Consider the following 22,990-nt stretch of genomic DNA (forward strand, 5'->3'; position numbering starts at 1 on the left):
CGAAATAAGTCTGAATTATAAACATCTATTTTACGTTTTGACAATAATATTGTTAAAGAAAAAATCTTATACTTAAACAATAACCTAACGTTAAACATATATATATATATATATATATAAAACTGAAATAAAATATCGTATTTTATTTAATAATTGTTGTTAGAAAAAAGTGAAATTTTGTTTGTTTAAAAAAATGTATTTCAACATCTCTTTGCGATGTTAGGAAATTTCTCTTTGGTGCACTGACTGCTGAAAGAACGCAGTCCTTTCATTACAGATTGTATTTGGTTTCTAACCTTTCTTTTACCGGTGGTGGCTGTGAGTTAATTATTTAAAAAAATTATTTAAAAATGCTTATCAAAGTGAAGGTAAACACAGAGACTTATTTTTCTTTGCACTTATATGTTAAACAACTTAAATATTTTATGTTCTGGAACTTAACCTTACTGAATTATTTTTACTATCGTCACTCTGGTACTTAAAAAAGGCCTTATTATACTTTAAAACATTTAATTCCCGTAAAATATTATCCTATAAATTTTAATTTATTACTTGTTTTACTTTTAGATAAATCAAACGTAGTTGTGATGTGAAAGCCGTTTAGTAATTTGAATCTTGTATAAGTTGAAATAAGTTTTACGTAATTTGTTTAAATAAATTTTGTCATTTAATTGATCAGTAATATTTCTTTAAAGATTTTACCTATTAAATGAATGATTTTATGGTATACGTATGATTTATTTATAGGAAGCTTTATTGACAACCTAATGAAATAATCAGTGTAGCATTTTGTATTCGCATACCACATTGTAATGGGGTATTCGCATAAAATTGATGTTTGTTTTGTAAATATTAAACTATAATTCTTGCATATGTGAAATACATAAGTAGTACTGTGTAAATTTTTCTTATTCTATATATTTTTATTTATATTCATTGTATATTGATTCTATACTTATTAATAATTATAATGATAAAACTCTATAATTTTTTCAAATACTTTACGAAATTACAATTTTAAGTCATTATAAATTTACAGAAATATTGTAATATATCATTTAAGTTATTTCTTTCCCTATTTTTTTTAACTATGTAAAGGCTTTACTAATTGCCCAACAAATTATTGGCTTTCCCAGTTACTGGTTCTTTAGTAATTGATATTATTATTTGATACGTATGAACTGGCAATTTAAGGTAAGAAACTGGGGCAGCATAATTTATTTAGAGCTAAATTGTTAAGCAATAAACAGTTTAGAACAAACCCATCTGTCATTTGCTTAATAATGATAGCATTAATTTCCATCTGTACAAAACTGGGCTCGGTTGTTTTTTTAATTCATTGTTATTATTTTCTTAATGTTTAATCTTACCAAAACATATAAGATTCCTTTATTCTCATTAAAATTTTTAATTTTATTTGTTTTATTAAATCAATTTGCATTAGCATGATCAACAGTATGTACTCACCAATATCAAAGAATAATAGAGAAAATATTCACCTTTGGTACTATGCAGTTTTTTTTTTGTTACTGTTCAGCCTCTGGAAGTCACCATTAAGTATAACTTCAAGGATGAGTGTAAGTGAAGTGTAGCCTTGTACAGTCTCAGATTGACCATTTATGAGATGTATAGTTAATTGAAACCCAACCACCAAAGAACATCGGTATTCACGATCATAGTATTCAAATTTGTATAAAAGTTACTGCCTTAAACGTTGGAACTCTCAACTTCGAAATCAGTTGATTTGCGAAGACTTGTTCACCATTAGACCAACCTGGTGGGTTACTTATGCAGTTTTTTTCACATCAAACAAAACTTTAATTGTTATGACAATGAAAAATGCTTAATAAGCATTAAATTGAAACAGAAAGACCTGATTAACCAAATTTTATTTTAAAAATTCAAATAAAAATTAACTTGTTTTTATTTTAAACACCCCAGGAACAACCAGAATCACCATTAGGTATCACATAAGTCACTCCCAGGTGTGTCATCGCAGTTGTCTGCCCACCTACGCTCCTCTTCCTTTGGACGTTATCCATCAGGGTCCCCCCCCATATCATAAGAACATTTCAACCTCCTCTTCCAGACAACCTTAGCAGGAGGGCTACCCCCATCCTGGCTCTATTCTAGTTGGTTCCAGACTTGCTTGCGTTCATGTATCCTTCACCCCACGCTTACCAGCTCACACCCCCTCTGACTAAGCTCTAACTCCCCCACTTTTGAGTGTGTGTGTGTGAGCCAAGGTGTCCTAGGTACATGGGCTACTTTTCGATCATACACGATGCCACGTTTTGTCCACTTTTTTTTTTTTTTAAGTGACTTCTTGCTTCATCTCTGTTTTATTTTTACATTCTACCATGCTGTTTTTTATCTTTCAATATCTTCATCGCAAACTCTGCCACTATCCGCCATTGTCTTTCATTGGTGTCTGGGGGTCAGGCTCTCCACATCAAGTTCCCTTCTTAACTGGGCTTATCTGTTACAGTGGAAAAAGGTGTGCTCCAGTGTGTCCTCTTCTCCACAGTAGACACACAGAGTCCTCTCTTAAGCGGAACCTGTGGAAGTATGTTACAAATTCGCTTTGGCCAGTAAGGAGCTGTATCAGGTGTTATCCCAGCTTCCCATTATTTCTGCAGTGCCGCGGCTCTATCCTCTGCACCATCTCCAAGTACACCTCCCCTTACTTGAGTTGCCCCAGAGATACTGCCACTTGTCTATCAATCTCTACTGGAACTGTCCAGGGACCACTCCTCTGTGTCTCCTGATCCTGTCATTTACTACCAACCCTACCACAAGAAGCCCCGCCAGTACTTGGACCACCTTCCCTGAAACCTGCCTGTACGCCAATGTGACTTTCAGCTCTGCTGTTCTTTGTACTGCTGCAAGCTTATTGGCATTCCTTTTTACTTTTAGAGATTCACTCCACACAGGCACAGCATACAGGATAACCAAGGTGGTCACCAACATGATCAGCCTCCTAGTCAATATCTTGGGAATCCCGACCCTGGGAATTAGCCTTCCCAGCATAGTTGGGAAGGCTAATTCCCTTTTCTTCACGTTTTGGGCCAGATGATGGATATGCTCCCTGAAGTTGCCCTTATTGTCCATCCATACTAGTGAATACTTGGCCATCCCAATCTGCCTCACCATAACTCTGTCAACATTGAGAGTGATCTTCCTCAGCCTTCTCTTGCCAGCCTTTACCAAAACTGAGGTTATTTCAGGAGCCAACCTTAAGCCCTTTGAGTTCAGCCGTCGGTTTGCTGTCCAATGGCTGCATTTCCTGTCTCCTCCATCTCTTGCTTGCTGGTGCCTGAAACCAAGAGCACCATGTCATCAGCATAGGAATATAACTTGGATTACTGTAACCCTTCCACATGTCCGATGTAACACAGAGCCAGATAAAACGTATTTTCCAGCTCATAACACCAGAAATAAATTAACTTAATAATTTGTGATAATGATAAATTTGATTTTCGAAAACTGATTCTGTTCAAAATAAGAGTTCTTTGCGATACTGTTTATCAGTATAACGCCAACGGAATCCATCTTTTGCCTTTGAAGTTGACATGAGTCACATTGGTTTTTCACAGGCCTTGTCTTTGAAATATTGTATTGAAAACAAAAGTCTGTTGTCTTGTAGCCGTTTAATACAGCTTTCTTCAGAACTCGCTTGGTACAAATCACGTATCTGAAAATATTTAAATTATTCGCAGAATTTTTCATAAAAAATAACGTTTTCAGAAATTGTAAATATTCATGGATACAATTGTAAAGCAGTTAAATGTAAATGTCAGTAATGACACATATAAAAAAAAACATTGGGGTGGAATAAACTGCATAAATGCCCTACTTTTTTCTCAAATATTAAGTAAAATAAGGTCATACTACCCAACACTGCCAGGATTGCTTTCCAGCAATGTAAAGTTCTAGAATTCATAATAGTTCTAAATTAATTACATCTTTTAACAGTGACAAAATATGTGGTAACTGAAACCATAATAAAGGATCTTTCATTTTCAGCGCAAAAAGTAAAATTATAATAAAAGCTAAGTGTCAACCAAAAATTTTTTTTTTATTTTAAAGCTTATTACATTACATTATATTTGAAAAACAATATCATTCTATGCCCTCTATGGCTTTATTTTCCGAGGCTCTTTTGTACCTGGCTTTCTGTAGCTTCTTTTACCTTTTTTTTTCCACTAATTGAAATCACATGATCTCTGTGGCCAATTGACATTATCGAATCTCCAAACTTGTGACGTAGTAACTGGATTATTTCAGCAGCTGTGTGGCATGTGGCGCCATCCTGTTGAAACCACATCTCATTTAAATCAAAATTTTCCTAAATTTTTAAACAAAAAAATCACAAATCATAGCGCGATAGCACCCAAAATTTACTTTAAGAGCATCTTGCTCATTTTCAAAAATATGGCCCAGTGATGCCACCAGCCGATATTCCTCACCAAACAATGATTTTTTTCAGATATAATGGTCACTGTTAAATCATTTGTGGATTGTAATCATCACAAATATGGCATCTTTGCTTGTTTTCAAAGCCATCAGCCAAAAATGAGCCTTAGCTTGAGCTGCTCTAGTGTCCAATCAGCAAATTGTTTACGCAAAGAATGGTTTCGTGGTTTAATTCTTGAGTCAGTTGAATTTTATATGGGTATAAACCAAGATCTTGGCACAAAATTCACCATATTTAAAAATGCATAATTCTTGTAAACTATGTAAAACCGATAATTTTCAGTTTTCACTAACACTTGCACTTACACAAGCCTCTTGGCTGCTTGAATCTCTTTTCTAAATTGGTGTTTCAACATCAAGTAGAGAAAATTCTCTTAGAATTTTTTAATCAATGTACTTTTTTTGACCATTTATGCACACCATAAATATCATAAACTGCATGATGCATAGCTGTGACCAATTCCATATTTTGATGATAGATTTTTATGATTTGTAAATATTGTTAAGGTGTGTAGCATTCTATGATGATTTGTCATAAATTACTGAAAACAAATGACACTAGAAAAATTAAAAAAGAAATCAACGTTGCATCATAATTGTCATTTTTTACACTCAGTTTGAATGACCCATATATATAAAAAAATTATAATAAAGGAATTCCTGTAATTTTTGTTATACAGCTGTTTCAATTTATGTAAATATCTCCAGGAAAGGTCCAGACAAATACTGCAAAGAAACCAGAATTAATGGTTTTAAGAAAGAAGTAAATAGCAAATTAATATGCCTTGTTGTAGAGTTAATATAATATAGATGTATTAGACTAGTAAGAAAGTTATGAATCTATTGTTTATTAAAATACAATTGATGAAGTTGAATTAAATTTTATTATGTCTTCTTATTTGTTTGTATTAATATATTTTTCTTCCAACATATTTCGTTTAAAAAAGCAATTATAGTATAAAAGAGAACAGTAAGGCTGGCCCAAATTTCACCTCACCCAACAAAACATATACGTAGGAAATTGCTAGAAAAGACATAGTTTAATACTAGTTGTAAATGTATATATCAACTAGCAAGCATAAGTAGCGATTAAAATTTATAATTTGTTTGATTTTGTGTCCAAATTGGCTATTGGTGAACGTTAGTTATAATTACTTCATCCAGGAGACTGTACTTTCTTTTATTTTTTTTTTGAGGTTAGTTTGCCTCACATCAACCTATATGGCACACTCTCTACCACACCATAACTTTCTCACTTGCACCCTCTGTTAGTACCATACCTGATATATGCATTGTCATTGTCTTGACAGCCATAGGGGATAAACCGTGCTAATACTGACATGATACCATTAGTTGCAAAACAAAATTGATATTCACCCACTTTCATTCTTGTGTTAAAGGTCCAACCACAATGGCAAGATTATGAATTTGAATCCTGTATATACATCATGGTATACATTTTCTACATGTGACATATTTTTATGTCATGTTGATTTTTCACACACAATAAGTTTCTATACATCTTACGTGTAATTAAATTTAAATCATTATCTTGCTGTATTGCAGAACAGCAAACAAAAAAGTGAAGCTTTGTTTTAGTGAATATTGGACAGTTTGGTCATGTGAATGTTGGAAATTAAACAGTTTTTGATAAATATGTTTATTGAATAAAACAGCAGAATAGACAACCAGTTTGGATAATAGTACGCATGCCACAGCAACATTAATGCAGATAGTGCTTCTAGATTAGCACTGCTTCAATTCCCAGCAAGAAACGGGCATTTCTTCACTTTTCAGTGTATCCAAATTATCTTCCTTGTTGAAGCATAAGTAAAGCATATCTAAAGAAAGCCATACAAACAAGAATAGATTCCTTGTAAAAATTATAATTGCTAAATTGAGATTTTGCTCAGGAGTTGCTCTTTTGAAAGTAAATGAAAATCTAGTCAGATATATATCTAACCCACCGGGTTGGTCTAGTAGTGAAAACACGTCTTCCCAAATCAGCTGATTTGGAAGCCGAGAGTTCCAGCGTTCAAGTCCTAGTAAAGCCAGTTATTTTTACACGGATTTGAATACTAGATCATGGATATCGGTGTTCTTTGGTGGTTGGGTTTCAATTAACCACACATCTCAGGAATGGTCGAACTGAGAATGTACAAGACTACACTTCATTTACACTCATACATATCATCCTCTGAAGTATTATCTAAACAGTAGTTACCGGAGGCTAAACAGGAAAAAAAGAAAAAGAAGATATATATCTACAATTTGAGCTTTTTGAACAAGACCTATAATTTTTCAGTTGTTCAGTTAAGTCATATGTATATGTGTAATTGCATACACTTCTGATATTTTAACAGTTTGACTTTCTGAGTTGGTTACTTAAATGGATTGATCTGCTAATTTTTTCCCCCTAAAACCATATTGAATATCTGTCAGTTTGTTATGGTTTTCATAAAATATTTAAAGTCTGTTTTACATGTATTTCCAAACACTAAGTCAATGATCTTGTATCAGTTTGCTTACGATGTAGACTTTCAAAAACAGCAAGCTTTAAAATGGCATAATTTAAATGTCTGTCTTGCAGCAGTACAAGATTACATAATCACATTCTGTTTTAATATTCTGAGTATGTCATTAGGAGAGTACATTTGTATGTTCTCATAAAATTGTACTAAAAAAATGCTTTAATAAAATTGCATATGAACCAGTAACCTGTGTCTGTCCACAGTAGTAGTGACTACGTCATGTGCCATCCACTAATTTTGATTTCAACAACTTTCTCACCTGCACCCTCTGTCTGTACCATACCTGATGTATGCAATGTCATTGCCTTGGCAGCCATAAGGGATAAACCCTGCTAATACTGAAATTATACTTATTTCTATATTTACTGCTACTGACATGATACACCATTGGGTGCAAAACAAAATTAAGTGATATTCACCCACTTTCATTCGTGTATTAAAAGTCTAACAAACAGTCAATATGCCATATTAAACCTGTTATGTTTATTAGTACTCTGCTAAGACTATTTTTTTTTCTCATGAATGGACGTAGTCCAGAGTTCACTTTCAGTTTGGGAATGGTCATTCCTATATCATTTCACTTGCCAGCTGGGTATGGGAATCTAGATCTAATCCAGGTGGTGGGGTGAGATGTAGGCCATCTTTAACAGTTCAGGTTAAAATTTGAGATGATTTGGCTGACAAAACCTGAGGTTTGAAACTACAGCCTTCCCGCCTGCTTTGTACCTACTAGTCCAAATCTCATTACACAGGCTGATACTGTTAATACTTTGGCTTCATTCAAGATTCTAATGCTTATCTAAAGTTAACTGCCACCCATGATATCATACACAATGGGTCTTATTTTTGTAAGTAAATCAACTGCATGACATTCAGCCAAGCAGCACCCCCTAAATTTAGGCTATTTTAATGAGTTAACAATACTTGTAGCTTATTTAAAAGTAAAAAGGTAGTCTAACATACCTAGCTTTGCAGTATTATGTCGGAGAATCAAAATTCTTTAGTTGTCTTTTGTGTGCTGTTAACATTAACATTTAACTTTTTAAGAGCTAGTTAGCAGTTGCTGTTGATTGCATTTCAGAAAATGTATATCTACTATTAAGAGGATTTTTATAGTGGAGCAAATAACTTCTGTTTGCTTACCTTATTGAAATAATTCAGTAACAAAGTTTCAGTGTTTAGAAATAATAGTTTTAAAAAGTTTATAAACTATTTAAAAATATTAAAAGATTGTTGTGACTGAAGGTATCAGTATGTTTGCATTCCTTTTAATTGCTTATAAATGAATTATAGCATTTTATTTTAACTTAATCATGTTCAGTGTTCTACATGTTTTAAGTATTAATGTCTTTTTTATTTCTTTTTGTTTCATGGTATTGTGATTTATCAAGACTCTTACTGGAAAAGAGGTATGTTAAAAAAATTGTATTTTTTATTATGTATTATTTTCTAATTTATACTGGAGAATTGGGAATTGTGTATTTGCTCTGATCTTAAATTATTTTTTGACCAGTAATTATTAACCAAACAAAAAAAAAGAAGCGATTTAGATATGTATTAAATAAACGGTAATAAATAAATAGAATGATAGCTGTTGTCACATGATTCTCATCATTTAAATTCATTCATAAATCCATACAAGTCATTAATTTGACCAACTTCAACTTACTGCACTGTTGTTTAAAGTACTGTTGAATAATATAAGATACTGTGATGGTGTTTAGTTTTCAGAAAATTAGCGCATATATAAAAAAGAATTATTTTTAATCATTTAAGACATCTTGACTGTCGGATGTTAAAAAAAAACACAAAAACCCTCAATTTGATTTCTCTTTTGTCCATATCTGATGTGCAAGGTCTTTCAGAGATCAAGGTGTATATGTCACATACCGGAAAGATCAGTTGAGTGTGTGCTTTTCATAAACCTCTTATCGATTTCTAACTTTCTCTTGGGTTTACATTAAGTTTACAGATATCTGATCGCATATGCTACTCAAGACTCAGGTATATCTTTTCCTTAATTCATCAGTTTTGCATAACTCATTGTCAAATCTTATTTTAATTTTACCATATTAATATTTGCTTTGAAGATCATTTTGGAATGCGTGTTATAGCATAAATATGAGGCTAGTGTTATCAGTTCTGAAACTGTATATTCATTACTTATTCATTACTACTTATTCATTATTACTTATATTCATTACTTTTTGGCTCACTTAGGGCCATTTAATAAGTAAATAAATACACTTGGAGATGGAACCAGTTTTTCTAATTAATTGCATGATAGTAAAAAACCCATTAAAATGATGATCCTCTGCTACACAGAGTAGTTGAGTGCATTCCCTATATGTTTGGTATATTTTCAATACCCATTTAAGTATGAACATGCGATTGTCAGATTACACCTTAGAGGAGCAACAATAGTAAAGCATTATTTGTTTTTGAAAGTGTAAAACTGTCAATATTTCTTGCCAAATGAATATTCAATAAGATGTGAGTGACGATCTTTTCCAACAGATAGATAAATTTAAAACTGGCAGAAAAAGTATTGGGGATGAAGAATGTTCTAGATGGCCAATAAAGATGATAACTGAAATTTTGAAGGAAAACATGAATAAATCTCGATTCGATGATTATCAAGTAATGGTAAAAGAAATAACATAGAAATATACTGTCTCTCTACAGTGCACAAGATTACCTATGATAATTTGCAGTTTGTTAAGAGATTTACTCTTTGGGCACAGAAAATTCTGACAGAAGTGAAAAAAACATCAGTATTACAGTTCTGTACACAATTGAAATCTCAATCAGATTGTGAGGGCAAAGGCATTTAATATTAGTCTGTGATTTAATATAGTCTGGCATTTAATATAGCCTGTGATGATGTGTAGTTACATCATTACAAACCAGAATCAAACAATAATATAATAAGTGATAAAACACTTGATTACAGGGACAAAAAATTCAAAAAGCTGATGTTTGGTGATAAAGTGATGCCTACTGTCTTTTTTTTGTGGACATGAAAGATCCTATTGTTTGCCATTATTTGAAAGGTTAACTGTGCCAATTTTTTGAAGTTGCTGGAAAAACATTGAGACTGGATTTTTGTAGTAAATGATGTGGACCGTTAAGAAAAGGAGTGGACGTTCAACATAACAAACCCAGCAGGTTGGTCTAGTGGTGAACGTGTCTTCCCAAATCAGCTGATTTGGAAGTCAAAGAGTTCCAGCGTTCAAGTCCTAGTGAAGTCAGTTATTTTTACACGTATTTGAATAGTAAATCGTGGATACCAGTGTTCTTTGGTGGTTGGGTTTCAATTAACCACATATCTCAGGAATGGTTGAACTGAGACTGTACAAGACTATACTTCATTTACACTCATACATATCAACCTCATTCATCCTCTGAAGTATTATCTGAATGGTAATTACCGGAAACTAAACAGGAAAAAGTTCAACATAGCAGTGCTCATGCTCCTGTCATCAAACAAACATATTACAATCATCAAATTAGACTGGGGAAGTCATGCAATATTCAGAATGCAGTTCTAATTTGGCACTATTAACTGCAATCTTTTTGGTCTGTTACTTTACATGGAAGATAATATCAAGATAATAAGGAAGTGAAAACAGCCTTGCAAATGTGATTCTAAGATCAACAAATATATGCAAAAGATACTTTTCTAATTGAATACAAAAACTTTCTAGAAGAAGGGATAGAATTGCTTAGTGAAAGAGGGGGATTACATTGAAAGTTAATTTAAATATTAAAATCTGTGCACACTTAGTAGAAAATCTGTAAGTGTTAGTCTTATATATATATATATTTTTTTTGTATAATTTTCTTTTCAGATTGAAATTGATATTGAACCTACAGATAAAGTAGAACGAATAAAAGAAAGAGTAGAAGAAAAAGAAGGAATACCTCCACAGCAGCAGAGGCTTATATTTTCAGGAAAACAAATGTATGCAATTGTGATTTGTTTGTTGTTTTTATATTCATAATTTTAAAATAGAGTATAATTTTTTATTAATAACAGCTTTTTACATGCTCAGAGTACAGTGAATAAATTATAAAGTTTATTTGCTGAGCTCTGGCAAATGTAAATAAATAATTTTTTTTATGAGTAGGAGTAAATAAATAGTATTAAAGATAACATTTTGTCTAAGTGTAACGTGTATATTGATAAACCAATAAAAATTGATATTTTACAATAAACAGAACATAAATTTGAACTTTATCAGATTCATTTGAAAAATCTTCAGTTCATTATGCTATTCCATTAATAGTGAAATCGTAATAAGTTGACTTGGAAATTATTTATTGTACATTTTTGTAGTTTGTCCACTTTTTTGTTCCTTTATCTCAACTCAGACTGTTAACGAAATTCTTGTGTTCTCTAAGGGCAATTCCTGGCAGATTTCAGCTCAATTCTGCTTTTGCTTATTTGTCAACAAACGCAGCATGAATTTTGCCCTTACACGATACATTGCAAGTTTTTTTTTCAGTCAGATTTAATGGCAAGATCTTTCACTTATGCCAACTTCTTCAGCAACCTCAAGGACAGTTAAACAATGATTTTGATGAATTTCAGCATTCACATTCTGAACGTGTTGGTCATCTGTTGATGTGGAAGATATACTGTCCTTGGACCTTCGTCAACTGAACTTCTGTTCTCCTTAAAACACTTAAACCAATCATAGTGCTGCATTCAGCTCATCTACTCATTCTTGTATTCTTGATTAATCACTTGGAATGTTTCTGTGAAGGTTTTCCCTATTTTTACGCAAAATTTCACACAGATGCATTGTTCCTCCAACACCTTCATTTTTGCTTTTTCACTAATATGACATGCAGATTATGCACAACCTCACTCAATCAGTAGTTATTTGACAATTGGAGCCCAGTAAAAGGCAATATGTTTTCAAGGTATGCCGCTAGATGTGCACAATGGCTGGACCATCTGCAGGCAATGTGCAATTTAAAAGTTTGTCTTTTTTTTTAATGAACCTTGCATACATATATATATATATATATATATATATATCTTAATACTGTTAAGAATTTTGGGGGTTTGTACCCCTGTCCCCCTCATTAATCAAATTTAAATATAATGGATTCAGATTGTTTTATTTATTTTTTTATAAAGTTATTTTACCCTAAGAAGATATTAAAGATCATAAGAGTTTTAAGGGCTCAACTCCCAGCCGTTCTAAATTAAAAAACTAATTGTTATATTTGAACTGTTCATTTTCAAAATATATTGTAACTTCAGAGAGAATTAACAAACAGATAGGAAAAAAAGGTTTTCAAGTCTTTCTACACCTGAAAGGTATTTTGCCTCTGGCCTCATCAGTTAATAAAAATTTGTATATTGAGATATCATAGTTATATATTTTTTTCAAAATGTGTTTTGAAAAGGTTAAATCATATAAAAAATAAGATTTCATGCCTCTTGCCCCCATCCTTGCCCAGTTAACAAAACTTTAAATATAATGATAAAAAATGTCTACCTTAAGAAAATGTTAAATTTATTTAGAAAGGTTATAAAAATTGAAGTATTGTTATTTAGACCATTGGTTTCTAAACCTTTTCAATTCTCACTGTCCTTGTTGAATCCAGATTTTCACAAGTTACCTTACATCAAATTTAACAAGTACACTTTGTCAAACGGCCAATGTTTTTGGCAAGGGGTAAGTAAAAATAAATAAAACACATTTTATATCATAAAAAAAATAATTACTGAGATGGATGAGATTGTTAATCACTACATATTTTCTCAAATCATGGAATTAAATTCATCTTCATTTCCTTCACATTGATTTTCATATGATCTTATAACTATCTCAGCAACTGCCAAAATAAAAGCAACTTTCTGTGGTTTACCATTTAGTAGTGGTTATTCATCTCTTACATCCAAAATTCAATTATTTCCTTGCAGCTAAATTTTGTTTTCATTGTATAAGACAACTTAATCAGATTCTCTACTTCTGTAGCAGTAAACTCAAATGGATCTTGAATTCATGCAAATTTATTATCATTCTGAAAATATTTCTCAAAGCAGGTAATAAGCTATGATAGGTGTTCTTCAAAAATGGATTTCATACCTCAAGAGAAATCAACTCAAAAGTTGTTGCCACAAGGGGAAACATTCCTTACCTTTGTCTTCATTCATTTCTCTTTCCCATAGTTTTATTTATTTATTTTTTTTTTTATAAAAGCTAAAAGTTTATCAATCTACTTTAAAAGGTGCATGTTGCTCCTCCTGAAGGGTGTGATAAAGACTTTTCAAAAATATCACATAAATATACAACTTTTACCAAAAAATCTTCATTCACAAAAAGTTTGGTATGCTTGTGTTCTTTAAGAAAATTATAAATTTCTTATTGCATTTCAAGCAAACAAGATAATGCATTACCACAGAATTCACTGCTAAGATCTGTAATATTACAAAGATATGTGCTCCCCCCACATCCACACAAAGTTCTTTGAAAAATTCTTGTCTTCAGCAACAAAGTTTTCTTAAAATATACTAAATTGACTATGTATTATAAGACCTAGTTCAGTGTAGAACCCAGATATTTTGGCTAAGTGCTTCCCTGTTAGTAATGTAGTGGATTCACAGTCCTTCAAAAGCTTACTACTACCTTATAGACCTCCATAATAGCCGGACATAGAACAAGTATAATCAATACAGACACCAACATGCTTAGTACACTCCAAACTTTTTTCAGATATAAAAGTATCAAGGATATCAAACTAGTCTTGAGCCATTGCACTAGCAGTGGTACTTTTACAGAAGAGAAGGTATTCTATATGTTATTGCCGTTATAAATCAAACATAGCAAATCAAGTGAGTATCATTACTATCTGTGCCCTCATCCAGGTGATTAGGGCACAGTTGTGATTTTGTGTACTACTTTGTAAGATGCTAGTAATAATCATTAATATCTGTGACCTCATCCAGCTGCAAGTCATTTCTTTTTTAATTTTTCAGTTAACTGAACATTGAGGTCCTATGCTATAGCTATATATTCTATAGCTGATGGTGTTATTGGACAAACGCACTTTTGAAAGTAGCTTTCCACCAGACTCACCAATCATAATGTTCACCATACCACAGCATGTAGAATAAGTTCCATCAGTTGTACAGCTTCTTACTTTTAGTCATTCTGCGTGCTACTTTGTAAGATGCTAGTAAAGCATTCAGTAGAATTTGTACTTTCTTATAAAAACTACCCTTTTTTATATTTAACTCTTTTAACTTCCTACTAAAGTTGTCAGGAGATTTACTAACTATCTGGGACAGATAGTTTCTAAATGGTATTTTAACTTGGTGTCCTGCACTCTGATTCCAAAACCTTTATACATAGACCACATTGTGGTCTCTCTTTGTTATTTACCAAACTCCGAATAACTGTTATCATTTTCAATTTTTACACTTCACAGTTTTACCATTGGTTGACGATGTGCCCTCTTCATTTACACTCTCAAAATGCTTACTGCTGTTTAGTAAAAACTGATATACTTTTTAAAATGTATATTAGAAAAATACTTCAAAAACTTCACTGACTTTCACAATCATATTCAACTGATCTCCGAAAACTAATTCAACACTAAAACCGTGCAAAATTTATATATGAATTCTATTTATATATGAACAAAAAGTACCAAAAGATTTAGATACTATTAACACAATCAAGAAACTAGTGTCACATCATCTAATAACCATTTACAGAGGCTTCCACAAACAGTAACAAAGTTCTTTGTACCAGCTCCACTAAACATCCCATCTTGTGACATTGAATTGAAAATAGAAATAAAATAATGAAAATTGTGTAATATTTTTCATTTTTGTTGTTTGTACCATAGCAAAAACAGGTACATATGGGCACCATGGCACATACTTAGGGAACAATTGATTTAGACCATTATTTTTCAAAATTTATTTATTTACTTAATATCTGGTTATATAGTTGCACAGTCACAGACACAATTTATCAACAGAATTCTGCAGAGGTGCGAAGGCATCTGTGTGAAGTCAGGTGTACAAATACAAAAAATAAAAACATAATAAAAAAAAAATAAATAACTTAAAAACGTATCAACCATTATAGTCGCTAAGTATTCATCAATGTGAAAACCCTTAATTCCAGTTTGTCTTATAGCATTTTCTCATATTTTTTTAAATAATTTCTTAATACTAGATTTTAGTTTCAAGAGGCAGTTTATTGAAATAATAAATAGTAGTATATTTATGATTCCTTCTGCCAATATCTTTATATATTCTCAATCAATTAATGGATTTATATCTCATATTAGAGAAATTGCATGTAGATGTTTAAATTACAAGATGTTTCATTGTAATAACTCAAAGATTCTACTACATATTTTTCAAATAAATTAAGTGGTAATATGATGTTTTTATTTTTACTGTATTTTTATGTGTAGTTCTTGTTTTATTTGATTTTTATTAGCTGATCCCCAAGAAATTATACCATAGCTAACAATACTGTAATAAATTTTGTACATAATAGTAAAACTTTTGAACAATAAGAATTTTGCTTAGTCTGGATCATGCCTGGCCAGCCCAAATGATGTTGCGGGCTATTTTGAAAATGCATTATAATCATGCAAGCTGCATATGTATAATTTGGGGATGAAAATTTAGAACACAATAAATCAATCATTATTATTTTTTATTTTGAGTATTATTATTTTATTTATTTATTTTTTTTTATCAAACAGTTAAACATATATTAATGACATATACATAATTATAAAGATAATAATCAATAAAACAATTTAATAATATTTTATTTAATCAGTGAGAAAGTTGTTTCTCTTTTTTTTACTTATCAAATTGATCGTAATGCTTGTATTTACACATTATAGTTGGTGTTGTAGGTTTTCATCAGTCAAGGACAGGCATAATGTATGTTTCATGAATTTCATTTTCAAGAAGAACAATTCGCAGGTGTAAGTTGATCCAATAGTGTTCATCTTTTTGTGCCAAATATCTCAAATTACAAAGTTTTTCTTTTGTTATAAAAATCAGTTTTTTATCTGATGTTTGAAAAATTCATTTTAATTCATTATTACACTGTAAGTCAATTAGTTCAATTTGCAGATATTTTGTAGCCAACGCGATATCTACGTGAAAGGGAGATGAATATATTTCAAATATTTTGTAGTATTTGTCTAAATTAGTGAAATGATTATCAAAAACAGTTATAAGTTTTTTTTATCCCTTTGGTGTATTTGAAGTAATTGTTACATTCCAAATTTTAAATTCTTTCAACAACGGAAAATGTTGAATATTATTATTTTCTAATTGAGATTTAAGTAACAATAATTTGCTTTGATCTGGTTGAAATGCATCAATTATTAAATTATGTTTTCTCTGTAATGATATATTTAATTAAGTTTTTCACAACATCCACTAGAAAGCATAAATCCAACAACCATTCATCATTACTTAATTCTGGCACTGGTTTTTGCTTTTCATTCATAAACAAATCAGTTTCTTGGCATAACTCAAAAAATTGTTGCAAACATTTTCCGCAATTTAACCACCTGACATGACTGAAATACACAATGTCACCATATTCAGAATTCTTTCAGGAATTCCTTGAATTATCAATGGGGAAGTGCACGTGATCGAATGTAATTCACTATTTTTATGACAACTTCCATAACATGATTCGATACTTGAGCACATAAATTTTGTTGATGAATCAAACGATGGACAATAATTAAATCCTGAGTTTTGATGTGGTTTGACTCTAATTTATCATCAGTAATTTTCAGCTCCCTTATCTTTTCCTATCATAACTGGGGGCGCCATCAGTTGTTATTCCAGCAAGATTTTCCTAACGCAAGTTATTCTCGCAGAAACTGATTTCAACAGCCTGAAAAATATTCTCTCCTTTTGTGGTATTTTTCAAACTGAACAGGTTTATAATTTCCTTGGTTACTTGAAATGATTCATTTATTTCATGAATGAATACTACAAGTTGAGCTGTTTATGAAATGTCTATACTTTTGCCAACTGCTAACGAGAAATATTTGAAATCTCAAATTCAATTGCACAAATTTGCAACAATTTCATTTAAAATATCGTTAATTTGATGACATACTTTTTGTCAATACAGACTTAAGTTTGTTTGATAATAATTTGCTTTAATGTGCCATAAAATCTTTTACAGTAGCTTCCAAGCATTCGTTCACAAACTCACCATCCAAAAATGGTTTCATTCTTTTTTCAATCAGAAGTGAAACAGAATGACTTGCCTTAACAATAATATCAGATGGTTGCTGTAATGCTGAACTAAACATTCTTTATTAAATCTTTAATTGCAATATCAATTCTGTAATCTTCAACTGTTTCACTTCTTTCTCAAATTTCAAATAGTCTCCATGTTTTATTTCATAATTTCTTTTAATGTTGACCTTAAATACAGATAGTCTCCTGACAAATTAAACACATTAATTTGGAGTTTTGCATAATAAAAAAATACTTTTCTTTCCACTGTTCATTGTATTGTCTATTTTCATTCACAACTTTCCTTTTCTTTATACTCATACTGAAAATTTTGTTTAATTTTTCAAAATGGAATTTATTTTTAATTTTGTCAAGTTTATATTTCAACCTTACCTTGACTATTTGTCCAAAATTTAATTTGAAAAAAACAAACTATTCTACAGTCACAACACAACAGCGGCAGTGAATTTTATTTTTAGCAAACCAAAAGACACTGACCACTGGCGTGAGAGTGCAATATAGATAAATAAATATAATCCAGTGTTAATTGCTGCCTAATCATTGTAGAGGTTGTATTCTGTTTCAACACCTCCAGTGTTCTATGTGAGGCAAAATGTACAGCATTTTTACATGCATTAAATATATTACTCGTTACAAATATAAAAAAATATATAATAATTGTTACAGGAGGATGGACTGTGACATGACCTAATCGTTTGCTTATGTTAGATGAACCCAAATCAATTTTATATAACCTCCATCATTACCTACCTGCATTTTCATATAGAAATGTATATGTAAACTGACCATAAAGTTATATACAAACAGGTTACCCAGTGGAACCCATCGGGTTGGTCTAGTGGTTAACAGGTCTTCCCAAATCAGCTGATTTGGAAAGTCGAGAGTTATAGCGTTCAAGTCCTAGTAAAGCCAGTTATTTTTACACGGATTTGAATACTAGATCGTGGATACCAGTGTTCTTTGGTGGTTGGGTTTCAATTAACCACACATCTCAGGAATGGTCGAACTGAGAATGTACAAGACTACACTTCATATAAAAGAGTGAGGTTATCCAGTGGAAATGAAATAATAATTAAAACATAATTTTATTTTATTACAGCACGCCTGCTACCTGCAGTAACTGGACATCTGATGTATGAATCTTCTCAACATCGGATGTATAATTATTGAACATCCGGTATACAGCAAATGGTTATGAAAACAAAATAGCATGTTCTAAATTAATTTTTTTTTACAAACATCATTGTTTTACAGGGTATTGGTGGTGGCTTGTTGGCAAGAGCCTGGTGAGCATAAAGCAAATAATGTTTCTTAAAAAAGGTAGTAGCATCTAAATTGTTTGAGTGAGATTCATTCTTTTTTTGCACTGTCATAAGAATATGACAAAACAGAAACATTATTGACATTTATCTGTTTTACAATATTCATTACGAAACTAAAACTAAAAAGTAAAAATATATTTTTTAAATTGTTGTGATTCTCACGAGCTGCAAAATTATACATGGCGGGCCAGCCACCCTGGTCTATATAATATAAAAACGATATATTTTATCTTGTTTGAAATTTCACAAACCCATCGGAAATGTTGATCAATGATATACCTAAATAGTTTGTGTAATATCTTTTTGAACAAATTGATCACCAAAAATATTAAAAATCTGTAGGAATACAGTCATAATGATTACCAAAAATTAACACACATATTAGAATCTAACCATACTTTTTATTCAGTAAGTTGTTTTTCCAATTTAGTGTAAACTTCACACCAATGTAAATTTCATAACAATCAGTTTTTTTTAGTTAAAATATATTATTAATATAAAAAATGAAGGTTGAAGAATGGTTTCCTGAGGAACACCAGTACCAAATTTTATGTTTGCTTTTTATTCCATTAATTTTAACATATTGTCTTCTACTCGGCAGATAATTTTGAAGTAACTTCAGAGGTAAATCTCTGATATTAATTTTTTCAATTAAAATTTTATGCTCTACAGTATCAAAGGCTTGAGCCGGATCAAAAAATAGAGCAGCTATAAATTTACTTTTGTCTGGGTTTTGGTAAATGTCAGATAAATCAGCAATTGCCTAAAAATATATATATTTTTTTTTTAAATGTGTATTTCAGAAGAAAATGTTTACACCTTTCCTACCAAAGGGCTCCTGCCTTCTACCCCCTTAATTAATAAAACTTATATTACTTGTTTCTTTTTTAAAGAAACTGGTTTTTTTTTTGGTTTTTTTGTTACATTGCTACATTCAGAAAAAAACAATGTAGTTAAAAGGTCAGTATCCAGTGCCTATAAAGATCTGTAGCTATTTTTAATCCAAAAATGTTAGCTTGGGTTAGTCAATCCACTCATTTACAAAGTGTATAAATCTGTATAATAAAAACTGTTTAATGAGTTTAACCATGTTTCCCTCTCAGGTAAAAATCACTTTCAACTTTTATATTTCAAGGACACAAAAACGACAGTTATATAGTAGAGAAAAGAACAAACTGAGGTGGTGGTTATTTTGTTTTAAACAGATGAGATAAAGTATCTTTATTAAAAATGGAATAAAGAAACAGTGAAGTGGTAAAGATTTTAGAGAAGGCTTTTGGTGAGGATGCTTATCAAAAAAATGCTTTCTACAAATGTTTAAGGAACTCTGGTATAAGTTCATCGCACCTCTAGACTTACTTTATTTAAGAGGACACCATCAATATAGAAAAATAGGTAGATAATTTTTTTATAAAAATTAAAATTCTTTTCTTTTATCAGATTCATATTGTTTTATATCAGCATGCCAAGCCAGGCCATCAAAGACTGCAGCAAAGCTCTTCATTCATTATAAAAATCGCTATTAACACTTAAACATGTATTCAAGTAACAATAACATAAACACTAAATGAGATATCAACAATCCAAGAACATGTGGTACAGAGGAGGTTATGCAGAACACAATGCTACCAACTGCTAAATATCTCTGTTGGCACATAATTAAAATGTTCGGTTATTTTTTGAACAGAACTCGTGTGTGTATATAAAATAGAGTATACGTTTTTTATTTATTTTTTTTTTTTATTCCAGGAATGATGAAAAGACGGCACAAGATTACAAAGTGCAAGGAGGTTCGGTACTTCATTTGGTTTTAGCACTTCGTGGTGGTCATTGAGAATAAATGAATATAAAATTACAAAAAAGGACACTTTAATAAATATATTCATTTTTTTTTTTTGTGACATCTGCCTGTTTTCAGTTAATGTCATTCTATCAATAATGTTATGTAAAAAAAAATCATCTATCAATATTTGTAAACTAAAATATGTTACAATATATGCTGTTAAATCATGACTTAGATTTCACGCTGTATACCTCCCATTATTAAACATTGTATAATATTGCTTAATTTTATAAAAAGTATAATATTTTATTTTATTTTGGTTTTATTTTAGAATTTAATAAAAATTTTACGTTTTTGTCAATTAATTTAATTTTTTATTCCATCATTATGGTTTTTTGATTTTTTTTCTTACTTTGTATCCCCTTATCTTTTGTTTCCAGTAAAAAATTAATAAAGTTGTATAAATTAATAGTTGTATAAACTATTCTTATTGATACTGCAAATTAACTTTTAATTTATGTAGAATTTATTACAATTAATATTGTATGTTATTATTTTTTTTGTTAATATTTTTGTAATAAAATATCACTATCAGATGGTGTTTTTTCTTTTTAACATAAAACTATTAGTTTTATAATAGTTGTTAATCAGAAATGAGTAGATTTATTTCCATATTTTTATATTCTCTATAAGTAAACATTTTTTCATTGTACAGATACCAGTTAATTGTGAAACAAAAAGTTATTCTAAGGTCAACAGTTGAGAAGAGTAAGTTCCTATGAATGATTTTTATTGATACAGATCCATATACAAAAATAGTAAAATTGCTTTACACATTGGATCAAACAAGAGTAACAAGTCATAAGTGTTACCACTCATACTATACTTGAGAAAGTTTCATTACCTGCAATACAAAATATAAGTAGAGGAACCCTGCATATATAATATGTCAGGACAATCTTTAAGTACTCGGTCAATTTGACCATTTCTCATGTTTTTCAATTTTTGTTATCTATCATTTGATTAATTTAATTTTTTTACTCTCTATTCAGCAGAAAAACTACAAATGCATTAACATATGCACATTTTATGATTTTCTTTTTAGTTTTTTTAGGCATTTTAGTCCATTTTTATGGACTAAAATGTCTAAAAAAATTTTATTAATTTTTTAACAGACTTTAGAAAAGAGGGTTAGGTTTTCAATCCAATCTTTTTTATTTTTAATGTATGTTTAAACTCTACTTTGATTTACAGTAATGAATCACAAGTAAAACAAAAGAGTAATTCTTGCAGTTATTCAATGTGAGCATCTTTCGACTGCACACATCCAACTAATAGGAGAATTCATCTCATAATTTAACCCACATGTCTGGAGTAATGGAAGCATCAGCTGCTTTGATCCTGTGCTTTAAATGTGGTAGATCAGTAGGTTTTGGAAGCACATACACAAAATTATTCATAAAACCTCAAAGAAAAAAATTACCCGGATACAGAATCTTAGAGCTGACTGCAAGCAAGCAAGCTCTTGCATTGGGTTTACACTGGCCATGCTAGGAGTTGGGGTAATCATTCAAACAATCTTTGAAAGTGAGAAGGAGCACCATCTTGTTCCCAAATAAAATTCTCTGGTCCATCTTGCTGTTGAAAGAGCCATGTACACAGCAAATAAGCAATACTTCTTATGCTCGTTTCAACAAAAAAAAAAGAATGACCTGTAAACTTACAGTTGGGATATTCCATAGAAAACATGTAATTTTGAGAAATTCCTTTCACATTGTAAGAGTTAATAAGGATTTTCTTATCCCCAGGTATGGATTATTATGTGTTAACTTTTCCATTAAGATAAAAATGTTGACTTGCCAACACAATATAATCATGAAACATCTTTATGATGTAACATTTTGATTGTAAAGTTGGCACATAGTACAGTCGATAGTTTTCAAAGCTTATAACAGCTGTAAACAGTATAGATGCATATTTTAGCATTTTCTTTAAATATTTCACACTGGTTCACGTCGGCCTTCCTAACAGAATTTTCTTCCCAACTCATTCAACATTTTCTTCAGACATCCTTGATCAATTCTATACTCTTCCCTTTACGCAGACATTTGGTCATTTCAAACTAATTAAAATACCATCAGCAAATGTTATTGTCACATGCAGGATCAAAGTTAAATTTGGTATGCACATTGTAACTACAGATTAACATTCAGCAAACTATAAAACAATTTTCTGTTCAGGAGTCGCCATCTATGCTAATGGCAGAAAGAGCATACAACTAAACCTGTCCTTTCTAGCCTTAAATCAACACTATACACCTCCTCATGGAGATATAAAAAATTAAAACCCTAATTTAATTCCAAAACTATTTGCAGTAGTTTTTTTTTTAAGAATCTGGGTTGAACAACAATAAATTGGGGTAAAAAAACCCTGTTTTTTAGGTTTGACCTACAATAAATGTTAAACTATAAAGCTTTTTATAAAAGTTTTGTGAAACACAAAACTTGTAGAGAATTTAATTTTGAACAAAATGGTGTAAGTTGAATTAAACAAATGAAATTATTTTAATATGAATCATGTTTCTACATGATTA

General features: G+C 30.8%; 1 protein-coding gene across 1 annotated transcript; it reads left to right on the forward strand.

The window, feature by feature from the left end:
- Nucleotides 1-223: 223 nt before the first annotated feature.
- Nedd8 (Nedd8 ubiquitin like modifier) lies at nt 224-20,991 on the forward strand. The gene is made up of 4 exons (XM_075357934.1): nt 224-368; nt 8,399-8,416; nt 10,859-10,971; nt 20,364-20,991. The coding sequence occupies exons 1-4, from the start codon at nt 351-353 to the stop codon at nt 20,446-20,448; spliced, it is 234 nt and encodes a 77-aa protein (XP_075214049.1). The 5' UTR covers nt 224-350; the 3' UTR covers nt 20,449-20,991.
- The last annotated feature ends 1,999 nt before the right edge of the window (nt 20,992-22,990 follow it).

The sequence above is a fragment of the Lycorma delicatula genome, chromosome 2, assembly GCF_047948215.1.
Source record: "Lycorma delicatula isolate Av1 chromosome 2, ASM4794821v1, whole genome shotgun sequence".
In the NCBI taxonomy this organism is placed as follows: Eukaryota; Metazoa; Arthropoda; class Insecta; order Hemiptera; family Fulgoridae; genus Lycorma; species Lycorma delicatula.

Excerpts from the sequence above, each read along its gene's own strand:
- Nedd8 (XM_075357934.1), top strand. Across the intron at positions 10,972-20,363 it reads ATATTTTCAGGAAAACAAAT|GAATGATGAAAAGACGGCAC; the intron begins GTATGCAATTGT and ends TTTTTATTCCAG.